Below are 18,522 nucleotides of genomic sequence, written 5' to 3' on the forward strand. Positions count from 1 at the left end.
TGGTGGGGGGGGGGCTGAGGCAGGAGGATCCCCTGAGCCCAAGAATTCAAGGATGCAAAGGCTGCCGTGAGCTGATTGTGCCACTGCACTCCAGCCTAGGCAGCAGCACAAAACTCTAAAATTTTCCTAAAAAAATTATATATGTGTGTGTGTTAAACCAGCCTTGAGCCGTGGCCGATCTCATTGAATGTAGGCCAACAAGTGAACAAAACACACCAAAAATCCCCAAGTTTTTTAAAATTAAAGTTGCAGTTCCCGGCTCGGCGCCTATGGCTCAACCGGCTAGGGCGCCAGCCACGTACACCTAGGGTGGCGGGTTCGAATCCCCAGCCTGGACCCGCCGAACAACGATGGCTGCAACCAAAAAATGGCCGGGCGTTGTGGCGGGCGTCTGTGGTCCCAGCTGCTTGGGAGGCGGAGGCAGGAGACTCGCCTGAGCCCAGGAGTTGGAGGTTGCTGTGAGCTGTGGTGCCGTGGCGCTCTGCCCAGGGGGACGGCTTGGGGCTCTGTCTCAAAAAAAAAAAAAAAAAAAAGTTGCAGTTCCCGCACTACTCACCTCCTTTACTCTATTTTTCATATACATTTAACACCTTCTAAACTATTATAATTTACTCATCGGTGCTTGTATGCCCCTTCACTAAAGTGTAAGCTCCAAGAGGGCATGGCACCTTGTTCATCTTGTTCACCACTCTACTTCAGTGCCTAGAATAACGCTGGCACCCAGCAGGCGCTGAATAAACACTTACACAATGAACTCTAGACCTAAGCCCGCTCCTTCTCCTACAGACCTTGCACCACCTTGCTCCAAAGGGGAAATGGGCCTCAGGAGGCGCTCAGAGGTGACCCCAGGCGGCTTGACCCAGGAGTCTGGCTCCGGGAGCCGGGCCAGCAGAGCAGCTGCGGAGATGGGAGGGACCGAGAGCAGCAGCACCTCAGGCCTGGGGTAGCCGAACGCTTCCAGGAAGACGCCGACGCGCGGGCGACCGTGGGCGGCACCGTCGGAGGAGATTGATCACATGACCTGCACCGATACCGCCTACCTCTTGGTGGGCGGGGCTCTAGGTAGGCGGGGCGTATGCAAATTAGTCCGGGTGGCAGCCAATCGCTGTACGCGTCGGGGGTCCGGACCCCGGGTATCCGGGACTCTGGCCCGCGTAGGCTCGCGTCCCGGCCTCCAGGCACTTTTTCTATTGGCGCTGCGGGCCTGTGAGCTGGGGCTGCGAGCGCTTCCTGACCTTCTTAGTGTGCAGCAGGCCGGGTGAGGTCGGGCCCGCGTGGGGGGCAGGCGGAGGCAGAGGTGCGGCGGGTTGCCTTCGTTGGCGTCCGGGCCGGCCCGCGCCTTTGCAGCGTGCTCCATGCATCCGGAGCCCGCCCCGCCCCCGAGCAGCAGCAGCCCGGAGCTTCCCCTCAGCGGCAGCAGCACCAACAGCGGCAGCCGCCGGAGCCGCCGCCGCAGCGGGGACGGGGAGCCCTCAGGGACCCCCGCGCCGCCGCCCGCAGTAACCTACCCGGAGTGGATCGGCCAGAGTTATTCTGAGGTGATGAGCCTCAACGAGCACTCCATGCAGGCGCTGTCCTGGCGCAAGCTCTACTTGAGCCGCGCCAAGCTCAAAGCTTCCAGCCGGACCTCGGCTCTGCTCTCCGGCTTCGCCATGGTGAGCTTGGGCCACCCTGCCCTCCCCCCTCTCTTGTCCTGATCGCTCCCGCCCAGGGCCAATGGGGAGCAGGCCAGGCTGGCCTGGAGTGAAGGGAAGATCTGGGAGACGGTGTCGTGAGCGCTGGAGGGGGGCCAGAGGTGCTGGACTTGAGGTGCGGTGGACGACAGGTGACACTGATATATGATGTGGTAACAAGCCATACAAATCTCCAAGGTTGCGGGGCTCAGGTACCTGATGCAGCAAGGGGAGAGGAACACAACAAGAATGATGCATCCCCAAAGTTAGATCCGTAAAAAGCCAGTCCCACATGTGTTCGGGGGCAAAGGGGAGGACCCAAGGGTCTAACAGGCTGAGGAGAGAGACCCTGCAGCTGTCTTGTGCCCCCACACCTGAAGCCTGAAGGTATTGCTGTGTTCTTTTCCGAGCTAACAGAGGGGATTTCCTGACACTCTTTTTCCACTACATTTTCCGAGAGCCTTGGCTTGGGGGTTTGACAGCCACTCCCCACTCTCAGTTTCTTCTCCAGAAACTTGCCACTGAGTCACTGGGTGTGGGGGAGGAGGACGCGACTTGTTCCCGTTCAATAGGCTCTTTCTTGATTTAGGGGGTAGGCACATTTTCCCTCCCTCCTTGTCCCATGGGACTGAAGTAAAAAGCCTCTGAGGGGTGGTGTGAGTGAGGCTGCAGGTTGAGCCCAGAGTGGCTTCTGGAGAAACCTTCAGGCCTGCAATCTTGAAGTCCATCTGGGGCAGGGCACTACATAATAACTACATTATTATCACATTTGGTGACATCAGTCTGCTTGAATGGGGTCTGCCCCCTCCCCTCAGTTCCACAGCCCAGAGCATTCCTGCCTCCCTTGAGTGAGCTAAGCTTGGAGGGAGGGAGTGGCTGTGCCCTTGGTGTTCCCTTGTGTTTTCTTGGGAAGGGAGTGTGTCTGGGGTTCTTGCTGTGTTCCACAAGCAACTGGGCCAATGCAGCAAACCCCAATTTTTTTTAGAGGCCTCTGGGGCTCAGTAGGAAGGCCAGATTGGGGGTCACACTGTACCAGTTGCTGCCTGTGTGACCTCAGGCAAATCACTATCCCTTCCTGGGCCTTGATTTCTGAATCAGTAAATGAAGGCTGCTACTTAAAAGTTTCTCTGGCTTGGCGCCTGTAGCTCAGTGAGTACGGTGCCGGCCACATACACCAAAGCTGGTGGATTCAAACCTGGCTCAGGCCTGCTAAACAGCAATGACAACTACAACCAAAAAACAGCTGGGCATTGTGGTGGGCACCTGTAGTCCCAGCCGCTTGGGAGGCTGAGGCCAAGAGTTGAGGGTTGCTGTGAGCTGTGACACTATAACACTCTACTGAGGGCGACACAGTGAGACTCTGTCTCAAAAAAATAAATAAGTTTCTCTGACTTGAAGAATGAAACTGAGGAAGCCCCTAAAAGGAAATCAGAGAGAGAGAAAGTATGTGTACGTAAAAGAATAGCACCTTAGTTTTCAGTTTGGATATGATGAAATTCTGTTTTATCGGTACTAAGTACTAAGAAACCAATCTCTGCCTTGTGCCTGAACAATCTGTAAGAATACTGACATTTACCAGTCAGTCACTACTATGTGCTAGACGCTGTGTAGGTTCCCTAACTTCCAAGCTTACTCCTCAACAGCCCTTTGAGGTGATTTTGTCAGGGGACTTCTCCAAGGCCACACAGCTAGTCTGGAAGAGCTGATTTTGAACCCAGGTCTGCTGGCAACAAGAACTTGCTTAGGCACCTGTACCATCTATGGTGTATGGAGTTCTTATCAATGTCCACCTATGGATATGTGAGGACCAGGCCGAGAAAATGTGAAATAGAGCAAAAAAGTCTCTTTTAAGTGAAGGAAAGTTTTGCAACTTGGGGAGAGGGAGTCACCAGTTGTCAGCTTTCCCCTGTATTTCTGAGGTTTAAGATGGGGGTCATTCCCCCCCTTTTTTTTCTTTCTTTTTTTTTAGGCAGGATCTGGCTCTCACCCAAGCTAGAGTGCAAAGGCCTCCTCATAACTCCACTGCAACCTTGAACTCCAGGGTCCAAGCAGTCTTCCTGCCTCTGCCCCTGTCCCCATTCCCCCATTTCTTTTTTTCCCCCCATTTCTTGTAATCATGAATTCATGACTGCCCTAAGCCCCTTCCCTCTTTTAAGAGGTGAGAATCCAGCTGATGCTCAAGACTATGGCTCCTTACTCCTTTGAGCCACGGGCGCCACCCCCATATGCCGGAAGTGGTGGGTTCAACCCTAGCCCCAGCCAAAAAAAAAAAAAGAAGACTATGATCCTAGCACTCTAGGATGCCAAAGAGGGAGGATCTCTTGTTTTGTTTTGTTTTTTGAGACAGAGTCTCACTTTGTTGCTCTTGGTAGAGTGCCATGGCTTCATAGCTCATAGCAACCTCAAACTCTTGGGCTCAAGAGATCCTCTTTCCTCAGTTTTCATTTTTAATAGAGATGGTGTCTTACTGTTGCTCAGGCTGGTCTTGAACTTCCTGAGCTCAAGCAGTCCACCCACCTAGCCCTCCCAGAGTACTAAGATTACAGATATGAGCCACTGTATCCAGCTGGAAGATGTCTTGAGTTTAGGAGCAAGGGACCAGCCTGAGCAAGAGCAAGACCTCATCTCTACCAAAAATAGAAAGATTAGGTGGTGATTAATGTGGTAGGTGCCTATAGTCTTAGTTACTCATGAGACTGAGGGAGGAGGATAGCTTGAGCCTAGGAGTTTGAGGTTGCTGTGAGCTAGGCTGAGGCCGTGGCACTCTAGCCTAGATTACAGAATGAGACTGCTCAAAAGAAAAAAAAAAAAAGACCAGGTGCAGTGGCTCACGCCTGTAATCATAGCACTCTGGAAGGCCAAGGCAAGTGGATTGCTTGAGTTCATGAGTTTGAGACTAGCCTGAGCAAAAAGTGAAACCCTGCCTCTACTAAAAATAGAAAAGCTAAGGCAAAAGGATCATTTGAGCCCAAGTTGGAGGTTGCTGTGAGCTATCATGCCAGGGTGCTCAACCCAGGACAACAGATTGAGACTCTGGTCTCAAGAAAAAAAAAAGGTGAGGATCCAGATGGGTGACACTTTCCTGCCTTTTTAAGCCCTTTCTTTCTCCCAAAAAAGGCAGGCCTCATAGTCAAACAGCACCTCCTTCTTCCTCTTGCTAAAAGCAGTGTGGGGAAGTCAAGAGGCTGAGGCACCCAGTGGCAGTGGGTGGGCCTTGAATCACCCAGTCTGTCTCTTGGGGACCTTCCTGAATCTGCTGGTGGAAGGTCTAAAGTTCTGCAGGCAGGGAAAGGCTGAACCTAATGACAGCCTCCGTTCTGGGGCAATGGTTATAAGAGGGTAACTGCCTTTGCCATGAAACTGGAAATCTGTGACAGAGATGGGATGAGGTGGGGGTCAGCAGGGCAGGTCTGACCGTGCCCCACCCTCACCACAGACACTTGGCCTGCGCATAAGCTTTGAAGAAGAAGGGGTGCCAGGCAGCCCGATGCCATGGTAACAGAGTGACAAGTTTCCTGGACTATTCTCCCTTGGTCTATGAGTCAGCACAACCAGCTTCCTGCCCCCAGAGGGCTTCCTTCCTAGAGACCTGGAAAGCCAGAGGTGCTAACATGACCTTTGATCTCCAGGGGACAGGAGAGTTGCCAAGGATGCCAGCCTCACCTGCTCACCAGGTGAGATTGAGAGTGGGTCTCCCAGAAAGCCTGAAGGGGATTGAGAGATTCCCCACCTCTTAGGTGGAAGAGCCTGGCCAGGTATTCATGGAGTGTTTGTTGGGCACAGGCCATGGGACCTCAAGCAAGGGCCTTTACTTCTTTGAAGCTAGTTTTCTCATGTGGACAAAGATGACAAAGATCCTGCTCTGCCATGGGCTCATATGTGAATTCATTCTGAGGTCAGACTGGGCTTGTGAAGAATTTAGGAATTTTCACGATCTGATGACATAAGTCTTGGTCAAATCCTCTGCAGATGAGATTCTTGCTCCAGACAGCATTCCTGGAAATAGTAGACCAGGGTGAGCACCCCAACTAATGAACGATACAGTACAAAAAGAAAGAAGGAAAATACAGAACAGGAGGGCCTGGACAGAGCATGTGATCAGCATCCCACAGTGCTCCTAAAGCCTAGTATACTCTTGTGGCTTTGATTCAGGCCACCTGGTGCCTCACTTTACCTCTTAGCAAGAGGAAGCCAGTCTCAGCCTGACCCTGTCTCCTGCAGGACTGGTGAGCACATGTGGCGACCCAGTCTGCTAGGGAGGGCAGGCTGTAACATTAGCCTAAGCAGAAGATAATTGGGAAGGACAGCCTGCTGCCGTAAACAAAATGCTTTCCACAACCTGAGATCAATTATTTTTGGATTATCTGCCTCCTCAAGTTCTCTACCCACCAGCACTCTTTTGTCCCCAGGTTTCAGAGTGGGTTCAGAAGTTGCCTGGAATTTCTATGAAAATAAGTTGGAAGGAAAGGCTCAAGGCCTAAGACATTATTGGGCCTCTGTGATTTGTTCCGACTTCAGGAGCCACGGAGATGAGCAAGAAATTGCTATTACTACCCATGGCCTTAATCACTGATAGTAATTGCTATTGTAATTATTAACTGGGCTCTTGGAGTAGGCTGGATGCTGTGCCACATAGGCCACCTTGTGTGATAATTCTACAACTTGGTGAGTGTAGATGGTCATCTAGATCAGGGGTCCTTAAACTTTTAAAACAGGAGGCCAGTTCACTGTCCCTCAGTCTGTTGGAGGGCCGGACTGTGGGCCCCAGGACGAGTCGGCTGCTAAGCAGGACAGGCAGCAGTGGCAAAAACACCTGGCAGGCCAGATAAATGTCCTAGGTGGGCTGCATTTAGGATAGTTTGTGGATGCCTGATCTAGATGAATGACTTCTTCACCTGGGTGGTAAGTTGCAGAGCCCTGTGCCTATGGGTGGTCCTGTTGCTATGGGAGATGAAACCTCAGACAGTTGGAGGACAAAGCTGAGAGGCTCAAATGTAGTAAAACAAAATAAGAATAGACACTTGACCCAGCCAGCTTGGGTTCAAATCCTAGCTCTACCTATTAGAACTGTGAGACATTAGGGAAGTTACTAAACTTTTCTGGCCCCCTCTTCTATAAAATGGGGTAAGAGTAGTACCAACCTTGTTGGTGTGAGGATTCATTGAGTTAATATTTGCAAAGCACGTCCAATACTTGACCCACGTATCTAGGAAGCTCACCCTTGTTCCTAAGGTGTTGGGGCTAGGCCAGGCATGGTAGCTCATGCCTGTAATCCTAGCACTCTGGGAGACCAAGGCAAGTGGATTGTCCTGAGTACACAGGTTTGAGACCAGCCTAAGCAAGAATGAGACTCCATCTCTAAAAATAGCCAGGTGTTGTGGTGGGTGCCTATAGTCCTACCTGCTCAAGAGGCTGAGGCAAGAGAACTGCTTGAGCCCAAGAGTTGGAGGTTTCTGTGAACTGTGACACCACAGCACTCTACCAAAGGTGACAAAGTGAAACTCTGTCCAGAAAAAAAGGTTTTGGGGCTGCTTTACAAAGGTTAATTGAATTAGAAGAATCTGATTCCAGCTGAGCTTTGAGGATGGTAAAGTTAAGACTTGGGGAAGAGCCTTCTCGTTAGAGGAAATGGCAGGAACAATTACAGAGTCTAGGGGAAAGGTAGGGGCTGAGGTGGCTAGGGTTAGGGGTGCGTAGAGAGTAGTAGAGAAAAAAGTCAAATCTATCCAAGCCAGGTGATGGAGGGCCTTGATTAGCTGTTTAGGAAGTTCAAAGTCTTGAACCGGCAATAGGAAGCCATCGAAGGTTTTAGACCAGTGGTTCTCAACCTGTGGGTTGCGACCCACAGGAACTATATTAAAGGGCTGTGGCATTAGGAAGGTTGAGAACCACTATTTTAGACAGAGGAGTTATATTATGAATTCTATAACAGTGATAGTCGTTGCTATTTTTTATTTATTTATTTTGAGACAGAGTCTAATTTTTGGAATTCAGTAGTGTGCTATGGCATCATAGCTCACGGCAACCTCAAATTGGTGGGCTCAAGTGATCTTGCCTTGGCCTCCCAGGTAGCTGAGAATACAGGTGTGTGTCACCATGTCTGGCTAATTTTCTATTTATTTTTTTAGTAGAGACAAGGTCTCTACTACTCATGAGCTAAACCAGTCTTCCCTCCTATGCCTCCCAGAGTGCTAAGATTACAGGCGTGAGCCACCAGTGCCTAGCACTCACAATAGTTTTTAAAAAATAGCCGGGCGTTGTGGCGGGCGCCTGTGGTCCCAGCTACTTGGGAGGCAGAGGCAGAAGACTCGCTTGAGCCCAGGAGTTGGAGATTGCTGTGAGCTGAGATGCCACGGCACTCTACCCAGGGAGACAGCTTGAGGCTCCTGTCTCAAAAAAAAAAAAAAAAAAGTATGTACTGTAGACAGGCAGCTTGAGCCTTGAGGTTAAGATCCCCAGCTAGCTGAGTGAAGTGACTCAGGCCTTTAATCCTAGCACTCTGGAAGGCCAAGGCAGGTGGATTGCCTGAGCTCAGGAGTTCAGGACCATCCTGAGCCTGAGTGAGACTCTTTCTCTAAAAACTAGACAGGTGTTATGGTGGGGTACTTGTAGTCTCAGCTACTCAGGAGGCTAAGGCAAGAGGATCGCTTGAGCTGAAGAGTTTGAGGTTGCTGTGAGCTATGATGCTATGGCACTCTACTGAGGATAACAAAGCAACACTCTGTCTCAAAAAAAAAAAGAGATCCCTCGGCTAGTTGAATTCAAGCTCTGGTCTGTCTGGGAGCCTTTTCCTCTCTACCATCCTCTCGCTACAGCCCCCTTTGCTGGTTGATCACTGAGCCTTTGAAGTTATCAGAGGCCCTGTCCTGCTTTCTGGATTTGCACCTTGGTCTATGTATAAATGGAATTTTGCTGAATGCTCCGAGAGGAGGATTTTCTCCCTGCCCAGCAGAAAAGCCTTTTGTAACATTTCATAAGTCCCTGTGGCATATTTCTATGTCCCTCACTAGTGAAGGAAAACTACCTCTAAGTACATTTGGTGAGCAGCCTTGGGCAGGGGTTGGGGGTAGAATTCTCTGGGAGAAGTAAAATTGAATATAAAGTTTAAACATAGCAGATTTCTCTCTGATGGGGTTTCTAAGAGTCCTTTACTTTGCTCCCCAGAGAGATGTCTCAGACTGATAGAACCACAGACAGTTTTCTTTGGAGGAGAATCTTGTAGGACTATTACTTGACAACCTTCTTTGGGGAGCACTGTTCTAACCTAGGTGTTAGCCAACTTTCTCTGTAAAGGAGCCATGTGGTCTCACTAGTAACTGTTCACATCCACCATTGTAACTAGAAAGCAGCCACAGACCATATAATATGTAGGTGAACAGGCATGGCTTGGTGCCAATAAAACATTATTTGCAAAAATTGTAGTCTGGGCTGGGCAGTGGCTCATGCCTGTAATCCTAGCACTCTGGGAGGCAAGTGGATTGCCTGAGCTCACAGGTTCAAGACCAGCCTGAGCAAAAAGCAAGACCCTGTCTTTACTAAAAATAGAAAAACTGAGGCAAGAGGATTGCTTGAACCTGAGTTGGAGGTTGCTATAAGCTATGCCACTACGGCACTCTATCCAAGGTGACAGCTTGAGTCTCTGTCTCAAAAAAAAGAAAAAATAGCCAGATATTGTGGCGGGTGTCTGTAGTCCCAGCTACTTCGGAGGCTAAGGCAAGAGAATAGCTTGAGTCCAAGAGTTTGAGGTTTCTGTGAGCTATGATGCCACAGCACTCTACCAAGAGCAATAAAGTGAGACTCTGTCTCAAAAAAACAAAAACAAAAACCTGTAGTCCGCAGGCCATAGTTTGCTGATCCCTGATCTAAGCTGTAGTCTCCAATCTTTTGAGCTCATACCCTTATTGAAAATATTTTTGGTTTGGTGCCTGTGGCTCAAGTGGCTAAGACGCCAGTCATATACACCTAAGGTGGCAGGTTCAAATCCAGCCCGGTCCCACCAAAACAACAATGATGGCTGCAACCAAAAATTAGCCAGGCATTGTGGCGGGCGCCTGTGGTCCCAGCTACTTGGGAGGCTGAGACAGGAGACTCGCTTGAGCCCAGGAGTTCGAGGTTGCTGTGAGTTGTAATGCCATAGCTCTCTACCCAGGGGGATAACTTGAGGCTCTGTCTCAAAAAAAAAAAAAAAATATTTTTAACACTAGCCTTAATATTTGTAGGTTTGTAAATTATATATGCATTCTAATAAAACATCTTGCTGTTATAAACATACATAAAAATAAAAAACAGTAAAGTTGGAAGGATGAGGAATATCTTTAGGCATTCCAGTATGATCTTCTAAGTCATGGGGGGGGTCACTTAGAATTGTCCATTGAAAACTGTAGACACCCTGGGCTGAAATTCCCAAGGTCAGGTCTTACCTTGAACCACTAGATGCTGGAAAAACAGAAAGACCTCAGAGTAAAACCAGTATTTTTTTTTTTTAGAGACAGATGTCTCTATTTTTTTTTTTTAGAGCCATGATGTCACAGCTCACAGCAACCTCCAGGTCCTGGGCTTAGGTGATTCTCTTGCCTTAACCTCCCTGGCAGTTGGGACCACAGGTGCCCGCCACAACGCCCAGCTATTTTTTGTTGCAGTTTGGCTGGGGCCAGGTTTGAACCTGACACCCTCAGTATATGGGGCCCGCACCCTACTCACTGAGCCACAGGCACCTCCCTAAAACGAGAATTTTTTTTCTTGAGATAGAGCCTCAAGCTGTCACCCTAGGTAAAGTGCTATGGCATCACAGCTCACAGCAACCTCCAACTCCTGGGCTCAAGCGAGTCTCCTGCCTCAGCCTCCCAAGTAGCTGGGACCACATGCGCCCGCCACAACTCCCGGCTATTTTTTGGTTGCAGCCGTCATTGTTATTTGGCAGGCCCTGGCTGGATTCGAAGCCGCCACCTTAGGTGTATGTGGCTGACGTCTTAACCACTTGAGCCACGGGCGCTAAGCCTAACACTAGAATTCTATGTTTAAAATCTGTTTGGTAGGTGGGGGGTAATAGGGAAGCACCAATTAAAGGCAGTTATCACAGTCTGAAAATATTCATTTGCTTAAGTGTTTAGTACCTGTCATCTTTCCTCAGGATTCCTTTCTGGGGCGGGGATCTTATTGTTTTATTTCCTGCATTGTCTCCAGGCAGAGCCACAAAATCTTCCAGGTACATAGCAACTTCTTAGTAACTATTTCCCTTAGATGAATGAATGACCTAGGTCCTCTCTTGGGAGCCCAGGGAACGGCAGTACTTGAAAGATAGAACCTGAAGAAATAGGAATTAGCAAATAGAAAGTCTAGACCTGGCTGGGTGTGGTGGCTCATGCTTGTAATCCCAGCACTCTGGGAGGCTGAGGCGGGTAAATTGCCTGAGCTCATGGGTTCAAGACCAGCCTGAGCAAGAGTGAGACCCCATCTCTAAAAAAATAGAGTGGGGCTTCAGCTCAGCACCTGTGGTTCAGTGAATAGGGCGCTGGCCATATACACTGAAGCTGGTGGGTTCGAGACCAGCCTGGGCCACCTAAACAACAATGACAACTGCAACCAAAAAATAGCCAGGCATTGTAGCAGGTGCCTGTAGTCCCAGCTACTTGGGAGTTTGAGGTTACTGTGAGCTGTGATGCTTTGGCACTCTACTGAGGGCGACATAATTAGACTGTGTCTCAAACGAAAAAAAAAATAGGTAGGCATTGTGGTGGGTGCCTATAGTCCCAGCTACACGGGAGGCTGAGACAAGAGACTCGCGTGAGCCCAACAATTTGAGGTTGCTGTGAGCTATGACACCATGGCACTCTACCAAGGGTGACAAAGTGAAACTCTAAAGTCTAGACCTATGTCCTGCCCCACTGCCACTCCATCTGCAGGTTCAACTTATTAATGGCTCGTGGCATAAATTTAATGAGCTGTAACTGGCATTTTTAAAAATGAAGTAAGAATGAAATGAAATAGAAAACAGCACCATGCATTACCTCTTGAAAGAAAAGGCTCTGGGCAGTGCCTGTGGCTCAGTGGGTAGGGCGCCGGTCCCAGCAAACTGCAACAAAAAAAATAACTGGGCGTTGTGGCGGGCACCTGTAGTCCCAGCTACTACTCAGGAGGTTGAGGCAATAGAATCGCCTAAGCCCAGGAGTTGGAAGTTGCTGTGAGTTATGATGCCATGGCACTCTACCGAGGGCGATAAAGTAAGACTGTCTCTAAAAAATAAAGAAAGAAGAGGCTCTGTTGGCATGCTCTGAGGATAAATGTTTGGTGAAACTTTCAATTTTGTTATAAATGTGTGTATCTATTTATAGGAACATTTGGAGTACGGAACTGTCATAGTCAAGTGTTTATAAACTGCTGGACTAGGCCTCAATCCTTTCTTAATAGATGGTTTTCATTTGAGGTAGGGCCAGCAGGTGACCTGGGGTGACTATGGCTTGGAGGCCCTTGTGTTCCAGGCGGCAGCCACCCATCCGCCCCCCAAAAACAGTAGACAAGAGAAGACCCAGGCTGCTGGGGAAAAGAAAGTTGGGTCTCCCCATTGTGGGCGCTGACCTCAAGCCGTGCTTGGGTAAACTACCACAGAAGAGCCTGGACTTCAGGCACCAGGTACCCCAGGTCCCCATGGAGACCAGCAGGAGTGAGGAAAGGTGGTTGCGGTCGGGCGGGGTGGGCAAACGCCCAGCTAAGTCAGCCAGGGCCAGCTAGGCCCTACCCTTGGCAGAATTACATAATCTTTTTCTTTGGCTCTTATTTGAGGTTTGGTCCCCAGCATTCCCTCTGGGAGCCTGTGGACCAGGGTGGGGCTGGCTATCTCTTGCCCACTCTTTCCATTTAGGACCCATGTGTTCAAGCAGGCTGGTGTCAGGCTAGAGGCTGTTTATTTTGGGTTAAGGGCTATATTTACCTTGTGAAGCTGCCTGCAATCTGATCTGATCTGATCTCTCTGGGACTCTGCTGGGGCCCTGGGAGTCAGCTGCCAGATCTACGAGGCCCCCTAACTTTGCTGTCCCCACCCGCGGGTAGATTTCCCAAGCAGGAAACATCCTGGAAAAAGCATTGGCTTTTATTCCTATGACATTTCCATCAAGTTCCATGCTTGTGCTAATGGTTCCTTTCTTCTCACTCAGAATCATTCTTTCACACAGCCTTGTGGCATTGAACTTGGTCCCAAATGTGGGAACGGCACATACAGCCTGCTTGTGTGGCTGGAGTTCCAGGAATCATAGGGTCAAGCAAGGCTAATGGGGTTTCTTCCAGAGCAGGGCAGCAAGCCCCTTCCTCTTCCTTGAAGGGATCAGACTCTCCCCAGCCTAAGACCTCAGGGAGGGCTGGCTAATTTTGGTTGGGTATGTCCCACCAGCTGCTATTTTCTGGCCCTGGAGCCTCTGACAAATGGCATGGAGCTTGGTGATCTCTGTCCTGTGGAGGTGACCATCTGGCCAGATGTGGTTTGGGGTATGGAATGGGGAATTGGAACAGGGGTGTACAAGGTCAGCTGTCTCTAACCTCAGCTGAGAGTATCCAGAACTATTTCTTTTCTACTTCAAGCTCTGTGTTTTTCTCTCTTTTCTCTCTCTCTCTTCTTTTTTTTTTTTTTTTTTTTTTCTTAGAGATAGGGTGTCCCTATGCTGCTAAGGCTGGCCTTGAACTCCCGGGCTCAAGTGATCCTTCCACCTTGGCCACTTGAGTAGCTGGGACTATAGGCACGTGCCTAGCCTATGTGTCCTCCTGAATAATGGTATTACTAGTAATCATTGACATTTAAGTTTATTACATACCAGGTCTTGTTCTAAGGGCCTCATACAACGCAAACAAGTGTTGTAACAAGCAAACAAATTGGCCCATTGTGTAGATGTGGCAGCTGTGGCACAAAGAGGTTGAAATCCCTGTCCCAAGTCACCAGCTTGGTGAGTGGTGCATGACCTGGTTTTCATCCCGCTGTATGGTGTGGGCTTGTGCTCTCAGCCACTCTAGGGAAGGAGATATACCCTTAGGAGTGGCTAGAGTGCAAGTGAGCACTAGGTAGGGGACAGATTGAGAGTGTACACCGGCTCAGCGCCTATGGCTCAAGTGGCTAAGTCGCCAGCCACATACACCTAAGGTGGTGGGTTCGAATCCAGCCCGGGCCCGCCAAACAACAATGACGGCTGCAACCAAAAAAAATAGCCAGGCGTTGTGGCGGGCGCCTGTGGTCCCAGCTACTTGGGAGGCAGAGGCAGGAAACTCACTTGAGCCCAGGAGTTGGAGGTTGCTGTGAGCTGTGATGTCACAGCACTCTACCCAGGGGGAGAGCTTGAGGCTCTGTCTCAAAAAAAAAAAGAGAGAGTGTATACCTGTGTGCAAGCCCTGCACACACACTCTCAGAGCCTGACCTGCCTGAGGGTTCCAGACATTTCTGGTGAATGGGTAAGCAAGCAAGTAGATAGCAGGAGACCTGGGTAGACCTCAGGCAGCCAAGCAACAGCCTCTGGTGCTTGTCCTTTCTCAGATTTCAGGTTCCGGGGCAGCAGGCCAAAACAGGAAGAGGAAGTACCGGGGGTGGGGAGGTGGCGAGAGACACCGACTGCTCGAGGGGGCCCCCCTTTTCCAGGTATGGGCAGGCCTGGGGCAGAGGCCAGGAGAGCCATGGGATGCAGCCCTTAATGTGCTGAGCCCTGCCCTCGTGGCCTGCTCCTTGCAGTGCCCTTCACCCGCATGTACTAAGAATCCTCGGGGTTGGCTTTAGGCCACGAGTGATCTCAAAAACAGTCAAAATCCTGATGGCACTGCCCCAAATTTATATGAGCTTGAAATGTTTTATAAACTCCTGGGTTGAAAAGTACATAAATTGTCAATTGTGCGAATTCTTAGGCAAAAGCCTATGAATCCCATTGCTGTTCTCTACAGAGTCTGAAGAATAAGAATATACATATCTAGATGCTTTAAGGAGAATACCTACTGTTTTCACCAGATTCTCAGTGGTGTCCGACACCACGTCAGCTCTAGACTGGGTCTTGACCAAGGTCATAAGAAATATGAAATGGGCAGTTCTTGATCTAGAACCCAGGTCTGCCCATTTGGCCCTGAGTGCCTGTTCAGCAGGAGGGCAGAAACCCTGGAAGAATTTCATGTAAACAAAGTGGGGTTGGGGAGCATGGCGCTCATAGCTCAGTGAGTGGGGCACCAGCCACATACACCAAGGCTGGTGGGTTCGAGCCCGCCCAGGCCTGCTAAAATAACAATGACAACTGCAAACAAACAAAAAAAAGCCAAGCATTGTGGCGGAGGCTTGTAGGCTCAGTTACTTTGGAGACTGAGGCAAGAGAATTGCTTAAGCCAAAGAGTTTGAGGTTGTTGTGAGCTGTGATGTTATGGCACTCTACTGAGGATGACATAGCAAGACAGTCTCAAAATAATAATAATAATAATGATAATGGGCTTGGGGGTAAAGTTTGTCACCTGAGTGATTTTAAAAAGCTTGCCTTTTTTTGGAGACAGAGTCTCACTCTGTTGCCCCAGGCTAGAGTTCTGTGGAGTCATAGCTCACAGCAATCTCAAACTCTTGAGCTTGAGCAATCTTTTGCCTCATCCTCCCAAGTAGCTGGGTCTACAGGCACCAGCTGTAATGCCTGGCTAGTTTTTTTATTTTTAGTAGAAACTGGGTCTCAACTTAACTTTTTCTTGAACTCCTGAGCTCAAGCAATACACCCACCTCAACCTCCCAGAGTCTTAGAATTACAGGCATAAGCCACAGTGCCCAGTCTCAAAGCTTGCTTTTATTGAGGATTTATTATATGCTAGGTACTAAGTGTTTTACATGGATTAGTTTACTCCTCACATCAACCCTCTGGGGCATGTGCTGTTATTCCCATTTTACTGATGTGGAAACTGAAGCACAGAAAGTCAAAGGAACATGTCAGAGTTACGCAGCCTAATAAAGGGCAGAGGGGTTAGAATTCAAAGCCAGGCAGCCTGGCAGAACATGGGGAAGGAGGGATCCCACCCCTTTCACTGGGTGTGAGAAAGGCAGGCGGCAGGAGCTCCCTGCTTATCTGAGGATAAACCAGCCTTCCCCTGAGCCTGCCAAGTACATAGCACACACTTCACGAAGAATCCCTGTCCTTGATGGTGTTACTGCCATTGGTACCTGCCATCCCCCCCCAACTCCATTGCTCCAGCCCTCATGGACTGACCTAGCCACCTGCCTGCCCCCCCCCCCCCGCTACTCCCAGCCCAGATCTAATGATCTGGCTCCTTTGCATGGGGGTGATTTTCAAGGCTCAGGTGAGAGACAGCGGGTGGCAGGCCCAGAGCATGTCCCCATTGACCTCAGGTCCATGGTCTCCAGGAACTGGAGAGCAGCTAGTGCATCAATGCCCAAGGCTGGGGAGGAGACAGCCCCGGGGCATGGTAGCTGTCCAGCCAGCATGACAGTTGAACCCATTGCTTCTGGGAAGCCTCTCTTTGTACTTGTTGGGTCATTGTACTATGTTCTCCGGAAGGGCCTGGGTGTGCCCTGGGAGGGCTGTCACCTGTCCAGCCACTATCCCTCTGCTTTTCCCCAGAGCAGAGCATAAAAGAGAATCCTTTGCTTAGATGTGAGGATGTGGGGCCAGCAGGGATGTGGGTTGGTGATTGCTTTTTTTGATACAGAGTCTTGCTGTATCACCCAAGCTGGAGTGCAGTGGCATCGTCACAGGTCACTGAAGCCTCCAACTCCTGGGCTCAAATGATTCTCCTGCCTTAACCTTCTGAGCAGCTAGGACAACAGGCACATACCACCACATCTGGCTTTTTTTTTTTTTTTTTTTTTTGGTAGAGATGGGTTCTCACTATTGTAAGGCTAGTCCTGGGCTCAAGTGATCTGCCTCAGCCTTCCAAAGTGCTAGGACTACAGGGATGATAGCTGTTGTACCTGCCTTTTTTTTTTTTTTTTAGAGACAGAGTCTCACTTTGTCACCCTCGGTAGAGTACTGTGGTGTCACAGCTTATAGCAACCTCCAGCTCTTGGGCTTAGGCGATCCTCTTGCCTCAGCCTCCCGAGTAGCTGGGACTACAGGTCCCCACCACAACACCTGCCTATTTTTTGTTGTTGTTGTTGCAGTTTGGCCAGGGCTGGGTTCAAACCCTCCACCCTTGGTATATAAGGCCAGTGCCCTACTCACTGAGCCACAGGCACTCCCCTGTACCTGCTTTTTTTAATAAATGTGTTTTTTTGGGAGGGAGGATTAATCCCAGGGATGTGAGGTTGCTTTTATAAACATGCTTTTTTTAAAAATGCCTTATTTTGGAAATAAGAAAGTTGCGGTTCAGAGAGGTTAAGTGACTTTCCCAGCGTCACACAGCTAGTGAGCTAACAGAGCCAGGTGGGCCTTATTATCCCCATTATATCCATGTGGAAACAGGCTCAGTGAAGCCACACTCTGGCCAGGGTCTCAGAGCCTGAGAAGAGGAAAGTCAGGAGTTGAGCATGGCTATGTGGGCCTGGACTGTGCTGGCACTCACCCTGCCTGTTCCCCCACAGGTGGCAATGGTGGAAGTGCAGCTGGACACTGACCATGACTACCCACTAGGGCTTCTCATTGCCTTCAGCATCTGCACCACGGTGTTGGTGGCTGTGCACCTATTCGCACTCATGATCAGCACCTGCATCCTACCCAACATCGAAGCAGTGAGCAACGTGCACAACCTCAACTCAGTCAAGGAGTCACCCCATGAGCGCATGCACCGCCACATTGAGCTGGCCTGGGCTTTCTCCACTGTCATTGGCACGCTGCTATTCCTGGCTGAGGTGGTGCTGCTCTGCTGGGTCAAGTTCTTGCCCCTCAAAAAACAGCCAGGCCAGCCGAGGCCCACCAGCAAGCCTCCAGCTGGTGGTAGTGCAGTTGCCAACGTCAGTGGCAGTGGTAGTGCTGGCGGTATCACCCCTGGCCAGGCAGCTGCCATTGCCTCCACTGCCATCATGGTCCCCTTTGGCCTGGTCTTTATTGTCTTTGCCGTCCACTTCTATCGTTCACTGGTCAGCCACAAGACGGACCGACAGTTCCAGGAGCTCAACGAGCTGGCCGAGTTTGCCCGCTTGCAGGACCAGCTGGACCACAGAGGGGACCACCCCCTGACACCCGGCAGCCACTATGCCTAAGCCCTCACAGCCTGGGCCCTCCAGAGCTTTGGCCTTATGACTTCCCTATGACCTTGTCTTGCCCCAGCCTTACAGACGGCCTGTGCAAGGGGCTGGGCTCTATCAGTGGGCAAAGAGTGGAGGGCAAAGGCTTTTTATAAAAGAAATTTCTGCACTTTGAAACTTTCCTCTAAGAGAATAAGCACTTCCTGTTCTTCCAGCTCCAGGTATACCTCCTATTAGGAGGTGGTGGGGGCCGGAGTGGGGCCAGAAGTTCCTTTTGTCCCCACTTCTCTCCCCTGTGCCAGTGCCACCTGGTGGTTCCTATCTTTTTCATCCACCTCGACCTCCCTCCTGGTCAGTGTTGAGAGTGTTCTCTGTGTGTGTGTGTGAGAGAGAGATTCATAAATACACTCTTAAGGGACGCCTTCTCGTGTCTTCTGTTTTCTGGGTCTGGCTTCTTCCTCCTGGTACCCTTTTCAGGTGATCCTCTAAGCAAAGTCTAAAAAAAACTTTTTTTGCCCAAAGTTTTATTTTGCAAAATTTCAAACCTACAGAAAGTTGCATGAATACTAACTGAAACATAGTACAACCTCCATGGTTGACCACCCCTCTACATGGACCACCTTTTTAAGTTGACCTAATTTTCATAGACCAGACATGCACCACATATGTGTATCAGTACAGTAGGCCTAGTTCTTTATGTCAACCACCTCTGTACGTTGA

General features: G+C 49.9%; 1 protein-coding gene across 1 annotated transcript; it reads left to right on the forward strand.

Moving 5' to 3' along the window:
* Nucleotides 1-1,159: 1,159 nt before the first annotated feature.
* Nucleotides 1,160-18,225, forward strand: ORAI1 (ORAI calcium release-activated calcium modulator 1). Its single transcript, XM_003796003.3, has 2 exons — nt 1,160-1,655; nt 17,200-18,225. The coding sequence occupies exons 1-2, from the start codon at nt 1,356-1,358 to the stop codon at nt 17,815-17,817; spliced, it is 918 nt and encodes a 305-aa protein (XP_003796051.1). The 5' UTR covers nt 1,160-1,355; the 3' UTR covers nt 17,818-18,225.
* The last annotated feature ends 297 nt before the right edge of the window (nt 18,226-18,522 follow it).

The sequence above is a fragment of the Otolemur garnettii genome, unplaced genomic scaffold (genome assembly GCF_000181295.1).
Source record: "Otolemur garnettii isolate 467f Iridium unplaced genomic scaffold, OtoGar3 scaffold00099, whole genome shotgun sequence".
In the NCBI taxonomy this organism is placed as follows: Eukaryota; Metazoa; Chordata; class Mammalia; order Primates; family Galagidae; genus Otolemur; species Otolemur garnettii.

What these genes read in the sequence shown, in the direction of transcription:
- ORAI1 (XM_003796003.3), top strand. Translation starts at nt 1,356, where the DNA reads ATGCATCCGGAGCCCGCCCCGCCCCCGAGCAGCAGCAGCCCGGAGCTT. An exon ending in TGCTCTCCGGCTTCGCCATG is followed by an intron (nt 1,656 to 17,199) that starts GTGAGCTTGGGC and finishes GTTCCCCCACAG; the next exon opens with GTGGCAATGGTGGAAGTGCA.